This window comes from Colletotrichum phormii (assembly GCF_030913505.1).
Source record: "Colletotrichum phormii strain CBS 102054 chromosome Unknown BDP81scaffold_16, whole genome shotgun sequence".
Lineage (NCBI taxonomy): Eukaryota > Fungi > Ascomycota > Sordariomycetes > Glomerellales > Glomerellaceae > Colletotrichum > Colletotrichum phormii.
This window is the reverse complement of record NW_026851458.1, coordinates 1,114,757-1,136,853: the sequence shown is the minus strand read 5'-3', so window position 1 is coordinate 1,136,853 and position 22,097 is coordinate 1,114,757. Positions and strand designations below refer to the sequence as shown.

General features: G+C 53.5%; 6 protein-coding genes across 6 annotated transcripts; 4 read left to right on the top strand and 2 right to left on the bottom strand.

The window, feature by feature from the left end:
• Window positions 1-2,579: 2,579 nt before the first annotated feature.
• Window positions 2,580-4,545, top strand: BDP81DRAFT_463202 (major facilitator superfamily transporter; the record flags this gene model as incomplete). Its single annotated transcript, XM_060593990.1, has 8 exons — window positions 2,580-2,820; window positions 2,891-3,033; window positions 3,098-3,146; window positions 3,202-3,366; window positions 3,415-3,809; window positions 3,878-3,945; window positions 3,999-4,171; window positions 4,247-4,545. 8 exons carry the CDS (start codon window positions 2,580-2,582, stop codon window positions 4,543-4,545), a joined length of 1,533 nt encoding a protein of 510 aa, XP_060442748.1.
• A 23-nt stretch (window positions 4,546-4,568) lies between these two features.
• On the bottom strand, window positions 4,569-6,863 carry BDP81DRAFT_473661 (NUDIX domain-containing protein; the record flags this gene model as incomplete). Its single annotated transcript, XM_060594661.1, has 3 exons — window positions 6,330-6,863; window positions 5,586-6,251; window positions 4,569-5,397 (listed from the first exon to the last, which is right to left on the bottom strand). Exons 1-3 carry the CDS (start codon window positions 6,452-6,454, stop codon window positions 4,569-4,571), a joined length of 1,620 nt encoding a protein of 539 aa, XP_060442747.1. The 5' UTR covers window positions 6,455-6,863.
• A 4,055-nt stretch (window positions 6,864-10,918) lies between these two features.
• Window positions 10,919-13,626, top strand: BDP81DRAFT_463200 (fungal-specific transcription factor domain-containing protein; the record flags this gene model as incomplete). Its single annotated transcript, XM_060593989.1, has 4 exons — window positions 10,919-11,031; window positions 11,232-12,401; window positions 12,519-12,771; window positions 12,946-13,626. The coding sequence occupies 4 exons, from the start codon at window positions 10,919-10,921 to the stop codon at window positions 13,624-13,626; spliced, it is 2,217 nt and encodes a 738-aa protein (XP_060442746.1).
• Window positions 13,627-13,965: 339 nt separating this feature from the next.
• Window positions 13,966-15,716, bottom strand: BDP81DRAFT_325093 (L-ornithine 5-monooxygenase; the record flags this gene model as incomplete). Its single annotated transcript, XM_060584947.1, has 2 exons — window positions 13,966-14,064; window positions 14,160-15,716. The coding sequence occupies 2 exons, from the start codon at window positions 15,714-15,716 to the stop codon at window positions 13,966-13,968; spliced, it is 1,656 nt and encodes a 551-aa protein (XP_060442745.1).
• A 326-nt stretch (window positions 15,717-16,042) lies between these two features.
• Window positions 16,043-17,179, top strand: BDP81DRAFT_433754 (uncharacterized protein). The gene has a single exon (XM_060590891.1). It carries the CDS (start codon window positions 16,472-16,474, stop codon window positions 16,958-16,960), a length of 489 nt encoding a protein of 162 aa, XP_060442744.1. The 5' UTR covers window positions 16,043-16,471; the 3' UTR covers window positions 16,961-17,179.
• A 1,058-nt stretch (window positions 17,180-18,237) lies between these two features.
• Window positions 18,238-19,584, top strand: BDP81DRAFT_473658 (uncharacterized protein; the record flags this gene model as incomplete). The annotated part of the gene is made up of 3 exons (XM_060594660.1): window positions 18,238-18,873; window positions 19,075-19,128; window positions 19,208-19,584. Exons 1-3 carry the CDS (start codon window positions 18,687-18,689, stop codon window positions 19,582-19,584), a joined length of 618 nt encoding a protein of 205 aa, XP_060442743.1. The 5' UTR covers window positions 18,238-18,686.
• Window positions 19,585-22,097: the final 2,513 nt, after the last annotated feature.

Here is a 22,097-nt window from a genome sequence, read left to right as displayed (position 1 = left end):
ATAATGGGAGCAGAGGCTTTTTTACATCGCTATGATCTGCGAAAGCCTGGAAACATGATGTAAGGGGATGGCTCGTTGTTTAAGGGACGAATAGAATAAGACTTCATATGTGTACGTCATGGCTGTATGATCAAGACACTATCTTGAAGCCTGTTCGCATCACGCCGCGCAACCCGCGGAAGTCACAATAGAAAAGAACTGGACCTACAAATTCAAGGATTGTAACACACGTTGGGGGACTGCCGACAGTTGTTCTTTGCTGAAAGAACCAAGCAATACATTGGGTCAATGTACATGAAAAACCAACTAGAACCACTCTCGTGTCTGCCATTCTGCCAAAACGGGATGGTGTTTCCGTCTTGTCAGGGTATCGGAACAACCCCGACATCCCGGTGCATTGCATTCAGGAGGCCGAGGTTACGCAGTTCCAACAGCCCCAACCAACAAGACCCGGCCTTCCGAATATGGGACCCTCTCGCTTCTGAGGACAAGGGGAGAATTTCTCTAAGGAAAAAGGCGACATGCTTCTGCTAAATGATATTCGAGGAGGGATCCATATTCTGTACACATGTTGCGTGGATCGTCGACTGGGGGGGACTTCATGACACGTGTGTTTCTCAACCAACGCGACACAAAAGACGGATCATACGACATCGTTTGAAAAGACAGCAATAATTCTCTGCGAAACAGAAAGGGGGGGGGATAGGATTTGTATCTTAAAGAACATGGGGATTCCTATTGTTTAAGACAAAGACTGCTAATCGCGTTCTTTGTCCACCTGAATGAAAGAACTTGACTCTTTGACCGCACTTTTGACTCGGTCCGGACAAATGAACGCAGGGCGTTCGGACGAGATTCGTCAAAATTCCGAGGTCGGCCACCGCGGCTACCTCTCATAGCTGAGTTGAAAGATTTCTCGATAGTCCCATCATACTGCTCCGCAACGCGGGTGCATATCGGGTTAGACGCTGCAGAGAGGGGCCCAAGGGAGTTTATCAAGCGACACATTGTGTTGGCTCTGAGACCTTGAAGTTCCCAAACATGCAATTTTCCATACTTTGAGTCCATCGCGAAATGAGATGGCCTGGGTACCTCACCCGGGAGGAACGAAAATGAAAACGCCTTTAGCCTGGAAGAGACAATGCCTCCCTTGGCAACTATCTTAGACCGTCAGCTAGACGATGCTACCAAGCCTAGGAAAGATGAGTGAGACACGCCAAAGGAGCGCCAATCGACAAGCTAGAATCTGGGACAGAAAACAGGGCTGATGCTTAGTCTCTGTGAGACATTACGCCGACTCCCTCTAGACCCAGGCCCTCGGCACCGCCATCGATCTTGTGCTGCATATTACCTAGCACTGTCAGCTCGTGGTGTGGGTTGGGCCAGCTTGCCCAGGTATGCCGGCATGCCGCTCAGCATGCATACAGATGATACCACCTGACTTATTGTGCCCATGCATCGAATTATGACCCTGGAAAACTTTCCACATCTCGGGCAAGTCCACTGCCCACTGGAACCAACAAGCCCCAGTGTGTGACGGCTAGGTGCGGATCATCCTTCCCTCTGAATCAATTTATTGATCGAACAACCCCGCTACCCCTCCCCTATTCTTCATCTCAACCACTCGAACTTTGAGTTGATAAACCAAGAGACTCCCGCTATGTCCCAGCATTCCCCTGATCCATGGATGTCAAATCTCGAACCGATCTGCTCCTCCACTTCCCAAAGTATCCATCGTTGCCTTTTCCTGGGTTCCCCTCGCTCCCTGTCCTACTATCCCTAGAACGGCCTGGGCCCAGCCCGTTGAGAGACCGAAGTGAAAACGACCTGTGAAGCTAATGCCCCCTTTCAGAGCTGGGGTCCTTGTTACAGTACTCGCTAAGTCCCGCTGGGGGCCAAAAACACTCTTGACTACCTCGTGCAAGAGCCAAGATCGTTAGTAGATCAAAGATGACAGGGTCATGGGGATGGGTGAGTGGGTGGGACGGCAAGTGTTGTGCAAAGAATAAAGAGGGCCGGCCATCAGCTCAGGAAGTGGGCGACGACTGACGCGATGCGGGAGACCGGACCCCGGAGTTGACAAAAGTGGCGGACGAGGAGGCCCCCATTCCACTCACAGATTCGCTCACAACATTCCCTCCACTCAAGGGGAAGGGAAAAATAAGATAACGTCAACGCCAACGGCATACGCTGTCCTAGCTTACGCTTTCTCTCGTCAATGTCACCACCCACCGTTTGTTATTCGTGTATTTACATGTTGGTCCAGCTTATTGGCCATTAATTTACGGCCGGAGCGGAAGTGAATGACTGCAGCTGCCGCCTGTACCTACTACCATGACAACAAATCATCGCTCGATAATAACAGAACAGACTAATGAGGCTCAGAATCTACCAACATAGCTTCACCGTGCCAAATCGGCACTTTTATTGGGTGGACTGTCGATGAGGGCTATCCGTATAAGAAACCCGAAGCGCAATGCCAGAAGCTGGGGGAGTTTCCAAGACAAGTTGCTAGACTAATTTCACCGGAAGACAAGGACCAACACGCTGGGGAAAAAACCGAAAAGAAAGGGAAAAAAATGAAAATCGGCCGCCAATCGCAGAGCGCCGAAACTGAGGGGGTAACCTCTAGATCTTCCATCTCAGTGGCTAAGCCGTTACGAGATCACGACGGAAATGATGACGTCCACAGCGTTGACGAGGCTGCGATGGATCGACGAGTAAACAGAAAATTGGACTTTGCTCTTCTCCCGCTTTTGTCTCTGCTGTACCTATTCAACGGTCTAGATAGGGGCAACGTGGGAAATGCTCAAACCCAAGGTAACCAATACTCTCGGCTCGCCGTGTGCCTAAGTTGATCTAGGTTGTGCGTTACTAACAGCTTAAATAGGATTTACCGACGACATTGGCGCCGTGCCGGATGATCTGAATCTCGCCGTGTCTCTGTTTTTCATCACTTTCGTTTTGTTTCAGCCTCCCTCTGCGGCTGTTGGCCGATGGCTTGGGGCCAAACACTGGATCCCGATCATGATGGTAAGGGGCTTCGTCCAAGCGCCACGCCTGCAAGATAATTAAATCCATGCTAACCCCCACAAAGCTTGGCTGGGGATTTGTAACTATATGTCAGGCATTTATCAAGGGCAAAGGTTTGCTCTCTTCGGAAAAGGCTTGCACGTTTTCTGAGCTTAATTTGTTCCCCAGGTTCTCTCATCGCCACCCGCCTCCTAATAGGCGCCTTCGAAGCCGGCTTCTACCCGACTGCAGTCGCTTATCTCTCCTTTTTCTACTGCCGATATGACCTTGCCGTGAGGGTCGGTCTATTTTATGGACAATATGCGGTTGCCGGAGCCTTCTCAGGGGCAATTGGTAAGCCCACGGACATCATGACATCCCTTCGTACTGACATGGGATCAGCCTACGGCGTATTCCACCTGAGAGATGGCCCTCTTAAAAATTGGCAATACCTCTTCATCATCGAGGGAACACTAACGATTCTTTTCGGCCTAATTGCCTGGGTGTTCCTCCCGGCAGGTCCCGGTTCGGCATGGTTCTTAACTCTGGAAGAACGACGCTTTGCTGCGGACAGGATCAAAGCCGACAGTGTATCGTTTACCGAGCATGCGTATGACGCTCACGGTGTAGAGACGGATCGCCTGACCAAGCGCGACTTTGTTGAAACTGCTAGAGACTGGAAGTTCTGGTATGTCTTGGTGTTCAACATCTGCGCCAGCGTCCCCGGGCAGGCGTTCTCCGTCTTTCTACCGCTAGTTGTGCAGGGGCTGGGATATTCCTCGATCCAGGCAAATTTGGTAAGAACTTGAAGGGGAGTAGACCTTAAAAGCAAGCGTGAACAGAATGACTGACAAAGGCTTTGCAGATGTCTGTTCCTCCATATGCGTGCGGTGCAATTGGGTTATACTTCTTCACCCTCAGCTCAGACTACTGGTAGGTCTCTAGAAGCCTTGACGAAGCCACGTTGAAAATTGACATCTTTGAAGCAAGGAACGCGGTTACCACATCCTGGGGGGTATCATAATTGCTCTCGTAGGACTGATTGCAACCGTTACCGTCGAATCCAGCGGTGGAAAGTACGCTGCGCTATGCGTCCTTCTCCTCGGTAGCTATGTTGCAGCACCATTGACTGTCGCGTGGTTAAGTGGAAACACCCCAGGTAAGCAGCTAGAAGCGATCAGGCGATTTGAGACGAGCGGGATGTTAGTGAACATCGCTGAACCCCTTCATCTAGAACCCGGTAAACGATCTCTTATCCTTGGTCTCAACGGTTTCGGAAATCTATCAGGCGTCATCGGTGCGCAGTTATACCGCGATCGATACAAACCAGGCTACAAGATCCCGTTTTACGTGACCCTTGGGTTTGTTGCACTCTCGTTACTTGGATACCTTTCATACAGATTGACCCTCGCCGCGGTCAACCGAAGAAAGTTGGAAATCATGAGACAGAAGACTGCAGAGGAGATCGAAAGAGAGCGACTGGACAACACGCGATACGCTGATAAGAAGTGGACATTTATCTATGGACTTTGAAGTCTGCGGGATCTCCTTTTTACCTAAACATCAGAGAAATAAGCATCTGCTTCGCGGCGTACCCGCTCAACGATGCCCGAAATATCAGTCGGGCTCTTCTCCCCGTTCTCGAACATGTATCTGTCGATGAGATTTGGGGGAATCCATTCAAAGTAGACGTTCCTGACGTTCGCCTTCGCTATTTTCTCTCCCGAGCCTGCCCCGTGCGAGCTGTCGAAGGCGTTTGAAGCGGCCTGTTGTGCTAAGATGCTGTGCTTCCATGACGCAACGACCTCTTCAACATCATTCTCTTCGAACCTAGGTGGATCATCATACGGCATAATCTTCTCACTCTCAGCCAGAACAAATACCTTGGCTTGAGGTGAGCTGTGCTTAGCAGAGAGGATTGCCGGCAGTGAACCCGTCTTGTTGCTTGTTGCACCATCCACAGCAATGATATCTGCGCCGATGAGGACCATGTCCACATCCTTACTCGCGATTGCGGCGGCGGCGTCGGTGAAGATTGAGACGTCAACCTTGTGCTCTCTCGGCGCTGATTCTCGGAGGTGGTTGACCAAGCTGGACGCCATTGAAACCCCCTCAAACAAGGGACAAGACTCGAGTACGCGGATGTCGACTTCTGAGTCCAGGCCTGCGATAGCTCTCTTCAGACACTCGAGGATGGTAGAACTCGATGATAATGTGAGAATCCGAATGGGCCGGCCGGAGCCGTGATAGTTTCGCAAGAAGGCCTCAAAGGAGTTCCAGATGCCGTCGATGGAAGAGTCCCTCGATATTGCAAAATCGCCCACCTTCCTTGTAACGGAGTCGAGGAACGCCTGGGAGACTTTGTGTGGGAACAAACGGCAATCGCTAGGTATACACGGAGCCGAGCTATGTCACGTGTCTTCGGCACGTGACACACCTCAGCTCCCTCCTTCCATATCACGAGCCTTCGCGTTTAGATACTCTCCTTGACAACAATAACAACAACAAGAACACCAGATTAACCCAACGATATTGCTACCGATCGCGATACCAGGAATACCTGTGTGACTAACCTGTGGTACACGCAAACCAACACTTTGAAATCCTTGGTCTGCTGTACCTCCTTTTCTATAACGGCCAGCGACCGCACGATGTTGTTCAGGATTGCGGCTCCCATGCTCTCCCTACCATTCTTCCAGAGATGCCACGCTGCAAGCCGGGCATTGCGCCACCACTTTTCCACGGAGCCATCCTTCACTGCGCTGGCCTTCTCTCCGATCACGGAAAGAAGAACTTGAAGGGCCTTGCCCGCCAGCTGCCGCGCTCCGCTTTGGTGATCCTTCTGTAACGCGAGCAGCCCCTCGCTCAGAATCTTTCCTCTGCTCTCGCCGAGTTCAATCTCGAACCAGATGCGTCTTAGACTCTCAGCAAGTCGCGGCACGCCACCGAACTCATCGACGTCGCGGACCTCGTGGGGGTCGAACCACTGGAACCCCTTATGCTCCCAGTCGATTTGGATGCGAGACTCATCCTCGTGTGACTTGAGGCGGAAGGCAAAAGGATGTATCGTCCATTCGCGGCCAATCTTCTCGTCGGCGAAAACGTAGTCCTTTCCCTGGCGGAGCAATGTCAACGTTGCAGGCGTAAGCGTGGTCTCTTCGCGTATCTCTCTCCAGGCGGCATCCAGGGGCGAGGGGTCGTCCTGCTCTATGCTGCCCGATACTGGCGCAAGGTGATTGCTTCGGGATCTCAGTCAGTCACATAGGGAAAAAGCATAAGCACAATTCGAATGTGCGAAGACGAGGGTCTGGGCTCACGGATATGTCCGCACGCTATCGCTTCTCCGGAACAGCGCGACCTGCGGCCCCCGATTGGGGGGGAACTTGAAGATGAAAGATGAGACGACTGCGCGGCGGACCATTGTCTTCTCTGTCGATTCCATCAGATAAATCCTAGGTCTTTGGAGGAAATTTGCTTCACAGATGGCCTTTTGCGACTGTTGCGGACCTCATATGAAGCTCACACTGGATGGACGCGATTAAGGGAATGAGGTCATCATGAGCAGTAAAACAGGACATATGAGCAGCTGGTGCCAGCTGGCAGCGTGACTTGACACCTCTGGCTATCACGCCAGCTTGACTTCGAGAGTTGCCCCTTGGTCTTCCTGCATCGACCGTGAGTGGTCTTGTTTACAACCATAGACATGTAAAAGGCAGTGAGCAAGATATTATGGGTTGAGCATCTGAATGGGTCGGTCGTCTCTCATGTTACTCAGTACAAACTCATGGCGCCAATACACTCACGCGACACCTCACTTCATAAAGATCTCAATGACGACCATGCATTACTCGAGTTTGAAGACGTTGGTTTGATACTTGCGACGTGAACTCCATTGGTAGACTCAACTCACTTTCATAGAACCATGCGGCCAGAACAAAGATGGTGGCCCGATCGTGAGACCGGGCTCAGCGGTGAGAGGAAAGCAAGGCGGACAGGACGTTGTCGTGGCAGGCAGCACGAGGCCCCAGCGATCGTCGCCCGAGAAGCAAGGAACTACCTAGGCCAATCCACCTCTCATTCTTGAAAACTATCTCAGAATCAAAAGGAGGCGGCCGTCTTGAATGCCCATTGCTGAAGGGCACAGACTCACTGGCGCTTGAGGGTGAGCTCTGCGGAGAGCACCTCTTATCGACAGCCCCCTTTATTGCAGGATTGGTACTGTTCGGAAAGGTTGGTAACGCTTTAGCACTCAACGGATTCGAGTCCCGATATAATACCGAGCAATGTTGGGACATTTCGGCTTAGACAAGAGGTGGCCGGCTTCACCAGCCGCAGAGAAAAGCAGGCTCTGAGACCCGTAGGAGTCTCACTGGCCACCAAACACCAGACCATCTGGGGTCTACTTGTGGCGGCACTCGATGTGAAATTAGGTGAAAAAGGCTGACAAGTTAGGGACACCGTGGGGGGGCCTCTCATCCGGCCGGGCCGTGACCGCCACTTCAGGCGTTGCTCATGTGAGCATCAGTTGCGGCATGACTGCATATGACATTCAGCCTCAAGAGCCGCATGTCATGTACACGACAGCCGATGCCTAAGAATCTTTTTGCAACAGGCGCCAGCCTCGATGCATTGGCAAAGCGTTCAAGGCATTCATCACTCAGCGACGTAGCAGCGTGCTTCGTCATCGGCTAGCGAACACAGGGCCTGCCTTGATATGCCTAGGATTCCCATCGAGGGGATACGTACAGTATCTTTGCCGATGTTCTTCTGAACTTTGTGAGGCCGCACTCAGAATCGCAGACAGTCTTGTGATGCTGGGTGAGTTGCTCGTCTCGAAGCTGGCGAAGGGGGCAGATCAGCGACTATGGGAGAGGATCAGTGAGTGAGGCAGCCGTCGAAGGCAAATACCGCTGGCAAAAGGTCATGGACCAGACCGAGTTATTTGTACGTAATATGCGAGAGAAAGTCTTCATGTCAGTGTCAGTGACACCCGTCTTCCGAAAGGTCGGGTTTATCCCGAAGGCCAGAAGAGTTCGAAGACCGGAGCTTGCTCCGCACATGATCAAATTTTCAAAATTTCTGTCAATCAGGGTGTTATCAGGACCCCGGAGAACGTGGTTACATATTTTAGCAAGGCTTTATGAGCCTGTCGGTGTCGGGCGAGACCGAACCAGGATCATCAGCAACCACGGGAAAGGATTCTCTGGCTGGCGGTACAAAAGATAAGCTCTCACGACACTCACCGAACATGAGCTAGTGCTGAACAAGGCCAAGGGAACAAAAGAGCAACATGGAGTGGCGTCTGACTTGCGCTTGCCTGAGTACAGGGACAAGCACCTGGAGACATCGCGCGAAGAAGGCCGTGGGCGCCCGTTAGTCGCGATGGTAGTCATAGGCGCTGCAGGATAGCCGACGGCAACTGTGCCGCAGGGAGACATCGCAAACCAACAGGCTGTTCCCTTGGGACTTAAGTTATCTACGAGGGCGCTCGAAAAAAAGGGAGGATCTGCTATACGAGCTCGTTGGGGCATTCTCAACGACCTTCCTGCTGGCTGGAAGTCGTCTTCGTCGATCTGTGGGTTATGTGGGATAAGTCTAATGAAGTTTAAATCACGAGACTCTAGGCTAGCGGAGGAAATACCTTAGGTGCTTAGTGAGGTATGAGAGGCGCAAACTTCTCCGGACGAGTGCCACAAGAAGACCACAGGGATGAAGCGCCAAGACGAGCCGTTCCGCAGTGAGTGAATGCCCCGGCGCGTGAACCAACTTGGGGACAGTTGTGCGCCTAACTTGTAATTAGTGAAGCTGTACGCCAATTTGTGCATATTTCTTTCCATTCATTGCGAGCCGTGTGAGACCAAATAAGTGAGACTGGCCGGTATGAAATAGTTGCAGCGACAATCATCGCGGTGTGCCGGGGGCTTAGTGGGCATATTTCTCCACCGATCCGAAAGCAATCGGCCGAGGCCACGATTGTGCAGGTTGAACGTCTCTGACAGGTCAATTAAGTGGTCTATCAGTGCCTAAGCGAGCATTCCTGGTAAGTTTGTCGGGGTATGGTAGCCGCTGAGCATCTGCAGGTGCATGTTTTTGTGAGGCAGGGTATGGGACGTGGATACGACGGGTATGTAGATGAGGTGTGAGATGATTAAAATGAATATCTTGGATGCGTAGTGAATAAACCTGGATGAAAATGGAGATGAGGAACTGACGGGAGTTGATTTGGCCATCGGCGAAGATGTGCCCCAAGCTCATCCCGCCTCCCGCCTCCCGTGTCCCGCGTGGGCCGTGAAACGAGTCGATGGCAACGTAAGACGGGCCGTTAGTGGCGCCCTCCTAAGCCGTTTTTGGGCTTCCGATCCATGTCACTGGCGGTTGGACTCGGGGGTACCCTACTGAACAGTGAATGGTTGGGGCTATTACTGCGTAGAATCTACCTTTGTAGGCTTAGCTATAAGGGAGTGATTGGCAACCTGCGTGGTGCGTGGTGCGTTAGCAAGGCAAGGTAAGGCTTGGACATGAAATGCCCTCTTCTGTCGAGGCAGGGCAAGCTAGGGCCCCGGGTACGTTAGGCACACAGCCTGGGCAGGTCGTCAGGGGGTCGAATCAATGATCAACGGTACCCGAATCCTTGGGGGTCGAAACATGACCGGGGAGGGGGAGGAGGAGGAGGAGGAGAAAAGAGGAGGGGAAGAGATGCCCCGTCAACGCGCGCGTGTGCAGCATTGCAATCACTTGTGACTAGAGTTGTGATTCAAGCAGGGAGGCTTGCAGGTCTGTAGTAGCGCACCTCACAGCAACGCTCGAGGGGCCGGCAGAGTATGCCTTTCTTTGCAGCATTTTTCTGCTTCATTCCGACGGATCCCCGGATTGCGTGTGAGCGCAAGTGAGCATGAGCATGAGAGTGAGAGTGAAAGTGAGGGTGAGTAAGTGTGCAAGTGAGTGAGTGAGTACGGATAAGTGTGCCCAGGAAGAAAGGCAGCTAAAGGTACCTACTCCGTACTCCGTTCCTCAATAATTGATTACCCGCCAGGTTGGTTTAGTCGGTGTTGGCTTGACCTTCCATGACCTGGTCGGGTAGGCACGCACCCGCGCACCTTGCACCTTGGTGTGCTTAGGACCTTGAAGCTCCAAGGGCGCAGGGAAAGATGCTGTTAAGGAAGTGGGCATCGTCACATGTAAATCACTAACACGGAGCCACTTCCGGCCCCCAAAATACCACACCCCCCTCCCCTCCACCTCCTCAGGCTCCTTCTCCCTTCCCGGACTACCACTGGACCCTTTCCCTCGTCTCCCGACCAGAATGGTTGTTCAAAAATCTCCATTCTCCACGCCATGTCCATGTCAACATCCTTCCGGGACATCTTCCCAGCGAGCAAATCTGACGTTCCACACATCAATCGGAATCAACAGCCTCTGATCGCCAGCCTGTGTCTGAAAGAGATCCCCAAGGACCGAAAGCTGTCGACATAGCGCCTTGACCTTCACCCGCAAACGCACTTCGGATACAGCCGCCCACTATCAACGATCTAGTACGCATACCATAGACCAATAAGTCTCACCCCTCCAAGCGTCACTCCCTTCCCCTACGGAGTACGAGGCCCTGGTGTCCATTGCCCAATCCCACCGGAAATCTCGAATACGGACGGGACACATCCGCCGCTGCCTGGCTACCGATTTCCGGGGTACACTGAGCCACCAACCGGTCCAGTTCCATCGCCGCCTCCGTCACCGTCACCGTCACCGACGACAAGCTTGCCCTTCATCCTTGCCCGACGGCCACACCTCACCAGAATCACACCGAACCGCGACAACTTACTTCGCACATTCCATCTCTCATCTTCAACTCCGTGCGTGAGTTCCGGCGGAGCGGTGACATGCGGCCTCACTATCCCGCAGAACCAGGATGCAGCAGCAGCAGCCAGAACACACCGAAAACTCCAGCCGTGCATCTCGCTTGCCTGTCAACCCGCGACGGCACAAGGTAGCGCCAGAGCAGCGGAAGCGTGTAGCAACAGCGTAAGTTGATTTTGGGATCTCTAATCTCTTCACAATCTATCCTTCATCCATTTTGATTGCTGTCTACCTTGGTACTCGCGGGTGCCTGTCCTGTTTGCCTGCCTTCCCCTTTTCTAGCATCTCCCACCTGGCATGGATGATGACAATAATCTCCTCGCTGTTTTATGTTTTACGCTCAACATACTGAATTACTTCTATAGGTGCAACAGCTGCAATGTCCGGCGCATCAAATGTTCCGGTGAGAGACCTTGCCGCCAATGCCGCAGCTCATCAAGAGAATGCCAGTATCCCACTATCATCGAGAAAGTTTCCGTCGCTCGGAACGAGCTAGATGATCTGAGGAGGAAGCTTGAGATTGCAGAACGGGCTCTGCAGATTGCCGTACCCGACGACGTCGCAAGACAATTACTGCTACAACACGATGTCGACCTAAAAGGGTCTCGTGCCGGGTCAGCTCCGTCTATCACACCCCCAGAGCCGCATGATTCTTACGGGGAAGCGAGTAATGAGATTGTTGCCGAGACAGCCAACGGACGCACACTGCTCGATCAGGATGGAAGACTCCGTTTTCTTGGCGAGACCTCTGGTGCAACATTCCTTGATTATCTCAAGGAGTTCATGTCCACCGTGCTGCCACTTGCATTCAACCCGCAGTGGTTGTCACCTACGCCAACCAGCGGTTTAACATTTCTTTCTTCCCTTGGAAGTTATCAGACATATGACTCTCGTCCCATAGAAATCGAGTCGAGCGTGGACCCTCTCTCACTACCTTCCCCGGACGAAATGAGAACTATGCTCCGCAACCTTGGCTACTTCATCCAAGACGGCAACGGCAGCTTCCCATGCGGCGGCATCTATTGGTGGGGCGATCTCAGCATGAGCAAAACGCCCACCGCGAATCCCGAGGTGTTTCCGCCCGGGACCTCTCAACAAGCTCAACAGGTCGTCTCCGACACTAATCGTCACCTTGCATTTTACCATATCGCCTTTGCCGTCGCATGTCAGGCGAATACCACGGCGAATTCGATGCCAGTCCCAAAAGATTTGAGCCAAAGTTACTTCGCCCGCGCTCGCCTGCTTCTAGGCAACCCTCTTGATATTACACGGTATACCATCAGTGACGTTGCCGTCCTAGCACTGATGGGCTTCTACCTCATCGAGATGAACCGCCGCGATGCAGCCTACGTCTACGTCAGCAATGCTATGCATATATCCATTATGCACGGCGCTCACCGTGGCTGGGTCAACGAGCAAGGCAAACGTGTTTTCTGGACTCTTTATATCCTCGATCGTTGGTTGAGTTGTCTCATGGGCCGTCCACCCATTATCATGGACGATGCTATCCGGCTACCACTGCCTTGCGATGATCTGTAAGTTCTTCGCCCCCTCCCAACCCCTGGCATCCTCCCGACGGTGACCTCCGATGACGGATTCCTGTCAGAGTAACAACACAACTCATCTAACACAATTGCCAACCCCCCGTGCAGTTCAGGGTCTTTGCCCCCTGCAGCCGGCCTCCGAGCCCACGTTGAGCTGGCCCGCATTTCGGGCCACATTGTCTGCAACACGTATAGAGTCGCCCCCTGGGATCACGGTCCCGGAGGTGCGGCGCGGCATATCAACCGAGCGCTGCAGTTGCTCGGGAGCTGGCAGTCATCACTACCGCCTACCCTGCAAATGTCTATATCCCATCCAAGTAACGATCCCTCGTGCTGTCTCCTGCATATGGCATACAACCAGGTAAGCTTGTTTGGCCCTGCCGCCTTCCTCCCCCTCCCTGCCTTGCTCCTCCGAATAAGGATGGAATTATACGTTCCCCCCCTCTTTCCACTTCACGATACCCCTCTCCCAATCTGGAAACCGAGAAGACAATCGTAACCCCGTACTAACTCCAAGCCTTCCCGGAACCTGCAGCTTCTGATCCTTGTCGTCCGCCCCATCTTCTTCGCTGCTGTCAAAAAGACGTTTGCCGAGCGCTACATCACCTCAGAGCGCCGTTGGGAATTCTCGCACCACGCAGACCGCATAAGCTCCTGCTCCAAGGCGGCGCATGGAAACTTGTACCTCGCCCGTTGGATGATGAGTCTCAACGGTGGCACTCGCAAGTTCTTGCAAGCGGGGTTGCACTACGTATTCAACGCCGCTATCATTCTTATGCTGGAAGAACTTCTCGTCTTCTCGCCGGCCGCGGAGCCCGACGACGTCAACGTTAACTTTGCCGTCAGCATTTTCGAAGAAGAGGCCAAAACGGAAAGCAATTACGCTCGCGATTGCGCCACCGTTCTAAGAGACCTCAAGTCTATAGTTCAGCGTCTGCGACTGGACAGTCAAGCTGTCTATACCGCCCGCACTGGTGGTGTCAGCGGAGGCCCTTCAACCCCTGGCTTAACGCCGGACGACGTGACGAACGCTAGCAGCAGCATCAACACGCCGTCCACCACATATTCTCAACAACCTCAGCATCAAACCTTCCCGCCCGGGCCAAGTCAGGTGTTGTATCCCATGACGACGGAGAGTGGCGCGATATATGAAGAACTCATGGCGTGGGTTGAACACAACGACGCACAATTGTACAGTAATAACTATTCTATATAAGCCATCATGTAAAGCAAGAACCAAATATTTCGGAAATCTCAAAATCGGTTCGATCATGGGCCTCAGTGGCATCTCAAGAGAAAAAAGGTGAAGCTTTATTGAACCAGGAATAATGAAAATCATTGAAAAAACAGATAAAAACTCCGCGCCATGTCTTTTTTTAGTTTTTCAACCCAAGTTCCGAAGAAGTGTTGAAAAACCCCGCCCAAGGGCACATACATAAAGAGATGTCGTCAGTTACACATACCCCGTGCCAATGACTAATCCAAAAGAGACTCATGAAATGTCTTTCCCATCCCTTTCTCTCTCTCTCTAATAAGAATAAAGTCGTAAAACTGTCTAGTTGGAAACGGTCTTGGCCCTCGGGGTAGAGGGGAAGATGGAGTTAACAACCTCGGCCGATCTGACGGCAAGAATTGACAAAAGGGTATCACTCAGCTGTTGAAGAAGGCTCGTCAGTCACAGTGTCTTACGTGGATGGTGTGGTGTAGTGGGGTAGTGAGGGAAAAATGAATTGGCGGGGTTCAACTTACTCCGTGGGTCGCTTCGCAGCATCCCTGCAAGAAAACACCAGCCTCGGGCGCCACAGCGCCAGGGGCATAACGCACACGGTAGTCGCGTCCAACCTCGAGCTTCCTTGACCCAGAGGTAGCGTCAGGGCCCGCGATTTCCCATCCATCGACGATCTCACGCTCACTGGCGTTAGCGGCAGGAGCGACCTCGGGAAGGAGGTTCCAGCTGTCGCGGAGCATGTCGATATGGGCGTTGCGCTGGTAGCCAGTCGCCGCGACAATCAGGTCGACGTCAAGGACCTCGTCACCGGGCAACTGGTTGACGAAGCCGTCCTCGAGGCTGTCGCCGGCGGCGTCCTCGAGGCGGCGGACGTGGATCTGCAGGCGGTCGGTCTCCTTGCTCTCGGTAACCTGGGTGATGTCGCGGCCGAAGAGCATGCGGTGGGGCCACTTGCGCTCGTCGTAGCCGAGGGTGCGCTTCTGGTGGTACAGCATCTCGTACAAGGCGTCGATGAGCTGAAGTCTCACGACACCGTAGTTGGTCGCCTTGGCCTCCTTGATGAGGGAGCGGCGGTAGCTCTGGGACTTGGGGTACAGCTCGTCGACGTACGAGGGGTTGAAGATGGAGTTGACAAACGGCGAGTCGTCAGCGGGCTTGAGGAACTCGGAGCGCATCACCATCCACGTCTTGGCGTTGGGGTACGCGCGCTGGACGTCGCGGAAGATCTCGGCAGCAGACTGGCCGGCACCGATGACGGCGACTCTGTAGGGTCTCGAGTTGTCCTTGAGGAGCTGGGGCACGAGCTGGGCGTACTGGGAGGAGTGGATGATCTTGGGGTGGTTGGCGGGCATGACCTTGGGGATGCGCGGCTGGCCGCCGTTGGCGATCAGCACGTTGCGGGTCTGGTAGGAGCTGACCTGGCCGGTCTTGATGTTGCGAGACTTGACGGTCCAGGTCTTGATGCTGCCGGCAGTCTGAGGGTCGGGGGAGACGGAGACGACCTCACGGCCATACTCAACGACGTCGTCAAAGTGGCGAGCACACCAGCGCAGGTAATCCTCGTACTCGGCGCGAGCGGGCAGGAAAGTGTCCAAGTTGGTGAACTCAACCAGGCGGTCGTTGCTGTGGAGATAGTTGAGGAAGGTGAACTGGGAGCGAGGGTTGCGCAGGGAGGCCATATCCTTGATGAAGGAGATCTGCATGCGGGCGCCGGAAAGGAGCATGCCCGGGTGCCAGGCGAAGGCCGGCTGCTTCTCGAGGAAGAGCACCTTGGCGGCGGCTGAGCCGGGGGCGAGCTGGCGGCCGGCCTCCTGGAAGTCGTGCATGGAGACGGCAACAGACAAACTAGCGGGGCCGAAGCCAACGCAGATAAGGTCGTGGATTTCGCTGTGGTCGGTGGGCTGGAGGTATTGAGACTTTTGGATGCGGGAGGCACCGTTCTGGTGGCCGTTCACGCCGTTGCCATTCTGGTAGGCGGCTCCGTTGCCATTGGTGTAGTCATTGCCATTACCGTTGTAGGAGGAGAAGCCGCTGCCGGCATCGGAGCCGTTGGTCGGCGAGTCGCAGTGAGGAGACATGGTGATGGGTGGTGGTGGTGGTGGTGGTGGTGGTGGTGGGGGGGATTGAAATTACGTGGTTTGGTGTAAGTGTGCGTGAGCTGAGTATATAGACAAGTCGCAAAGAGCGGCTAGGGGTATTATTTGACGAGCGAATGGATCGATCAATGTGCCAGTGACAATGCAACTGGACGGGAAGAGCAGGGGCTTTAAAACCATCAGCTTCATGACCTTTGAAATCTCACTCTCTCGGAAGAGTGGGAGCACATCAACTGACCTTGAGGGCGTTACTTTTCGATTTTGAGACGGTTTGAACAAAAGCCCGGTGTAAAAGTGGGATGCGGGTGCGAAACTGCGCGGGGTATTTTTTGGGTGTGGTTAGAACTTTTTTTTCTGGTCTAATGCCGTTTTTTCCTTGTGATTGATCCAAGGTAGTCTCAAGCCACACTGTTCGTCATCGACTCTCAAAGAGTGGCGTATCTGGTTGAAGCCTTTGGGTATAATGAAGATGGGCCACCGGTTGAATGGGCGGTTGAGGAAAGGCTTGAGGAGAGAAGTGGGAGCTGGTGAAGAAGGACCAAGAGACGCACTGGCAAGAGAGGAGGGGCACCGAGGGGCTAATATGTAAAACGAGCAGACGTTGATGGATGCCCGCGTCCCATTGAGGCGGCGTGATCGACCGACAAGTTCGAAGCTGGACCGCTGGTCCCTCGCCTCGGAGCTCACGAACGAGCAGATGGAGATTGGGACTGGGTAGGGGTATCCGTACTCTGTACATGCCGTTTGGTTACACGCCCCAGAGGCTGGGGACTAGACGTATTTGGAGGAGCCTACTCAAATTGCAACATTCGGTTCTTCGCGCGAATGGGGCAAAGTCGATGCCGCGATCCTGTCATTCTGCCGGAGAAGGCCTGTATAGGACAGGACCCTGGCTCATCTCTCTTGGGAGAAGAGCTGCGCAGAATGCCGTGGGTAGTGACGGTAGTATAGGTTACCGTAGGTATTGGCGTACTTGGTGGGCGCAAAGAGTGAAGCGCCAGCTCGGCTCAAAGCAAGAAGCCATCCACAACGGACGCCTTTCCACATCCAGGGGTTGGGGCCAGGGACAGAGTCGCAACGGGCTGACTCCAGAGATGGGCTCGCTAGTAAGGGATGCCCTGGGTCTTGGTCTGGGTCTCGCAGACTGGAGCCCATGCCAAGTTCATGTTCATGGTACATGGTGTAAGTGGTCCTTTGGTGAATGGAGGAACTTCTTGAGTGGGTGAGTGGATGATGGGCGCGATGAAGGGTTGTATGTATGTACACACAGACAAGAGTGGGAAATGCGCTTCGGTTGACGGAGAAGATTAAGGTAAGTTAGAGAGCAGCGCTGCATTGGCGATTGCACGAGGACGGAAAAAAGAAATGAAGAACAGGACCACATAACCACCGAACGTCGAACCAATCCGTTCGAGATGGTGTCCAGCATCAGCGGCGGCGAGCGACGGTCGCAGGCCTTGGCGTAGCTGGCTCGTTTGCATGTGCCGGGCCACAGGAGTGGAGCGGACGGGAGGGATGGACCGGAGGCACAGAAGCTAGAATGAAAATACCGAAGCGATTGAAGGGCCTGACGACGTATTGAGCGTTAAAGCGAGCGCCTAGAGACGATGGACCGTAGACGACAGACGGACGAACAGTTTTCCCAACGCGGGGAGGACAACGACGTTGACTGGACCCTGGAAAGGCTCAGCTGATGCTTGTCCGAGGCAATCAAGGTATCGATCGATGCTATTCTTCAGTCCGATTTCAACCATAATTCTCGGTGCCTGGGACTTTTGCGAATAATCGCCTTGTCATGAACCTGTCTGTTCGTCTCATAATATCTCTCTTGTCATGATGCTATCTCGAATCATGATAGGTCTAGCACCGAGGTGCTTCACACCGGTAAAAGTATTTGGGTTGCTCGGGCACTGGCCGTTGAGACTAGAAGCCGCCGGAGAAGGGCGATGACATCGAGGCGTGGTTTGAAGAAACTTCACGGGCGTGGTAGCCGTGCTACGTGCAGTAGACCAGGCCAAAGCCGTCGGTTTACGAGAAACTTGTCGGCGACGCTTTCCCAGATGATGCAGATCGATGGCGCCAGTAGGACCCACTCCAAAATGGTCGCGATGCAGAAATCGGGCGGGGGACCTAGATGCAGGAGAGACGAAGATGTGGGAAGCGAAGGGGACGACGAGAAAAAATAAATAACACATTAGTGAACAGGGAGGGAGGGGTGAGACGATGACAGGTCAAGAGAGAATGAAAAAAATCGATGATGAACAGTTTGCACAACCAAGTGGAGTCGGGGGAGGGGTCATGATGCGATTTCGGGGTTATCTTCGGATCTGATAAGATCAAATCTCTCAGGTCCCTCCTTCCTTCCTTCGGCCCAAGGCCGTCCCAAGTAGGAGGAAGGAGGCTAAGAACGGGCCTACGCCGCCTACCTGACGTCGCGAACCTACCTTCCCTGCCTTCCCTGCCTTCCCTACCTCCAGAGGTAGTACCTACTTGTATTTTTTAGCTGCGTGCCTCAGGTACAGCTTGAGTACGTATTCGTACAAACCAAACCTGGAATTTTTTTTTGAGAGTATTCACGTATAGGTACTTTGCCTACCTCCTACCTTACCTGCCTGTCCTTCCCCTCCTCGAATTGAGGCAAAACAATGGAAACTCATGCGCCGGTAGAGGCTTCTTCTTTTGGGAATGAAAAAGGAAAGGGCAAGCAGCTCTAGGTGGCCGAAGGTCACGGGCGAATCTGTTAGTTTCAACCATCCATGGCAAGAACGGTAGGTACTGTTGACAAAAGTACCTACCTACCTCTTCTTTGGCGATCCAATGTCTTGCTCGTCAACTTGATTGTGGCACAGGGCTGCGGCGCGTCTGTCGAACAAGTCTCGAAGCTCAAAAAGAACGGAGCCAAGATGCAGGTTGCGTCGCAGATGGTCACCAAGAGACTTGACGGGTTGTAGAATGTGGAAAGACCGGGGCATTTACGATCCAATGCGCGCTGTGGAGGCGGCAGGATCACCAAGAATCATGAGTCGGGCGATTGAGATGGTGCAAAGCTTTGTTCCGAGAGCGGGCAGTGAGACCAGGGGTTCACGAGAAGACCTCGGGATTGAGGTTCCAAGGTGTGCCATTGCGAGGCCCCAAGGGGGTGTGTCGGCATCAACCCCGAGCACTGGAGATACGTACTTGTACAGAGTACGAGGCGATTTAGAATGCATCCATAAGCCCATTGCGTAGTATTGGGAGAGGACCTTGCCTTAGCGCAGAGAGTGAATGAATGAATACTCACACGCGCAGTAGTGTGAGCCCTGGCATCATGCAGAATGAGGTACTTTGCCTCCCTTCCAAGACGCACTTGGTGATGGATCTAATCTGACGATGTGGAAAGAATCCGTTGCAGTACGTACGTCTCTCCTGGAGCTGCTACCTACCTTGGGTACCTACACAGTAAGGTAACTTACCATCACTACCTTAAATTGAAGACTTGATTTTGAGGGAGACAGCCACCCACAGCATGGTAGTAGCTATTATGCTAGAGGACTATCGATCTGCCTCATTCGGGTGTAATGCAGTGCACTACTTTACTTTTGCACGGGTAGGCGAAGAGGAAAAGCGAGAGTCTGTTCCGGTGTATCACGAAGAATGCGGGCCGGACACCGGAGTTGAGGCGGAGAATAGGCAGCCCAGAGTAGCCAGATTTGCAGGCGACAAACGTGGGCAATGGGTATATGGGGAAACACTGGAGGTTTCTCGCAAGAGCCCCCCGGATCCATTGGCGAGCGTTGAGGTGATTCATGGTTTCGCAGCGGATTGGAAGTGTATTAAATTTGTGGCTCGATGTGCGAACGAGACGCACTGAGAATTGAAAGATTCGAGAGGAAGGAGAAAGAAAAAAAAAGCGAATGGCTGAGAGCAGTCAACCGAGGATATGTCGCTCGTCGGAGTTTGCGGCAGTGGGGTTTTTAGCCTGGCAAGCCTGGGGCCAGTGGGTGGGTGTGCTAAGTGTGGTTGTGTGGTTTTGGTGGTTTTGCGGGAATTTTGGGCGCCGTTGGCATCGTTTTGCCCGAGTTATCTGATGATCTGATTATCTAAATCTGATAAGATCCGGGTCTAATGAGGTAAGGCGTACGTACCTGCTGTATTGGGCCCAGTGACGATGCCACGATAGCCCCCGTCCAACCCTCGATGAAGCCCTGGTCTGACGAGGCTTTTTTCCCTGTCAAGACGGGGATTCAATAGCCACCCATGAATGATGAATCCGTGAAATCCATGGCATCTCTTAACGTCAAACCCACCACGCATCCACTGGCGATCATCCACAGCCTTTTTCTGCACCTGTGAGTGGTAAAATAAGCACGGTATCCGTCCACTACCTGGTATGTATCCGTAAGGTAGGTGGTGACAACGGCGAGAAACGACGCAGGGAGGGAGGGGATGGCCGATGGAAGCGGGCAGGCAGTCAAGCAGGCAGGGGAAAGGCACCTGAAGAAAAATTCGACATGCGGCATGGGCATGAGGTGGACGTTGGCGCGTTGGCACGCTGGACCTACCTATGCACATGTACCTTAAGGTAACTTGGGTACGTTACCTTACCTCACTTCCATTGAGGTATGTGAGGTATTCGTACCAAGAAGCAGGTGCACACTGCCCTGGACTTGCACCCCGACGGGACTGCAGTTGGCTGCAAATGGGAAAGTGCCTTCGGGCAAAACGAGGACCCGACAACAAGCAGGAGCACCTCTGGAGCAAGAGCAGGAGCAGGGCAGGAGCACTCGCCGAACCCCAGAGAAGATGGAAGGCACCCCCTCAAGTCACACTGTCACTCCGAACTCGTCTGAACCAGGCAAGCACCGAAGTGTCAAGACAGGGAAGGTGGAAAAATCTCTTCACATGGATTCCCACCCGCCCGCTTGCCGACGCTCGCACACAGCATTCACGCTTCAGCATGCCTGGAATCCTGCACGCCTTTCTGTGTGTTGCGGAGTGTTCGTACGGATACCTCCAGCCTGGCGGAACATCTCGCACGCACACTGCATAACCGGCTTTGCACTTACTCATTGCCTCAAGTATTCCTCGATTTCACCCGTCGCTAGTACTCCGTATCTACGGTTCACTCAGACCCGACTCTCGTCTTGCCCTTGCTGTACGAATACATGCCCGCCCTCCTTTCATCTTCCGCGGAATACCAACCTTACCCTATACCAAAGCTCCAACCTCAAGTCTACAACACCACCATCACCACCGACTGCCGACCAAGAACCACCGAACACGGCTCAATCCCGCCGTCCCTCTCGCAGTCATATACCAAGACCGAGAATACCATCCAGTCTATACCCGAGTAGGTAGTCAACCTGGATTTCGTTTCGCCGTGTCCTACGGCATCCATCCACCCATCCACCCACATTTTCTCTTCGATGGACCCGTTCGATCCATCCACCACGACGCGCTGGCGAAATCCACCGACATCATCTAAGCGTCCGTCCCATCCTATCCCATCCCTAGTCATCCACCATCCCATAGCTCGCCGAGTCGCCATGTTTCCGAAGGAGGGGATACGACGGGTATTGAGGCATCGCCGCCGGGACCTGAAGGCTGGACGCCCACCACGCTGTATCCGTGGAATGCAGAATGCAGACAGCCTTCTCTGACGTCTGGCCGGGTCTTCCTGAGTCCTGCTCCTGGAACCTGAATCCCAACCACTGCCTCCAAGGACATTCCTAAGCTCGGCATGCTGACCACCGCCAGTCACTGACCGCACTCTCTAGACTGCCTCACCCTGTACCCAGCATCGATGGACGCGTACTCACTTCAGCGGTAGCCTCTTTCGACCCCCTCGTAGGCCTTCGATGCAATATCTCCTTCCATCTAGTCCGGTATTCAGAGGCATTGGCCGTTCTCTTCCGATGCTGAATTACGTACTGCCTTCGACTCAGTCAACCCCACATCTGGGCCACACTTCGCGTCTTTGGCTCTTACAACGATACATCGCCCCTGCACGTATGTAGACGGGCCGGAGAGGTGACACGACCGCAGCGGCGCAGACCTGTGACAGACTGACAGTAACCCCACGGCCAAACGGCGACTCTTTCTCCATTGGCCTCTCTTCCTGGCGCCTATGTTTGGCAAGGATCTTTCTCCAGAATCCATCCGTCGCATCCAAATATCGATACGCAAACATGCTAGGCGACTATTGCAGCTTGCTGCTCCGTCTCGCCTGCGCGCGCACATAGAACCTAATTAACATACGCTTGCTGATCACAGTACATACCATCCCGCCGGCTCGTGCCTACCTGTGGACGAAGCGACAGACGAAGCGATCCAGATAAAACCGCCATGCGCGGGTGAAATCTGACCAGCCAGATGCCTTCTTCC

Excerpts from the sequence above, each read along its gene's own strand:
- BDP81DRAFT_433754 (XM_060590891.1), top strand. The coding sequence starts at position 16,472 with ATGCCGTTTGGTTACACGCCCCAGAGGCTGGGGACTAGACGTATTTGG.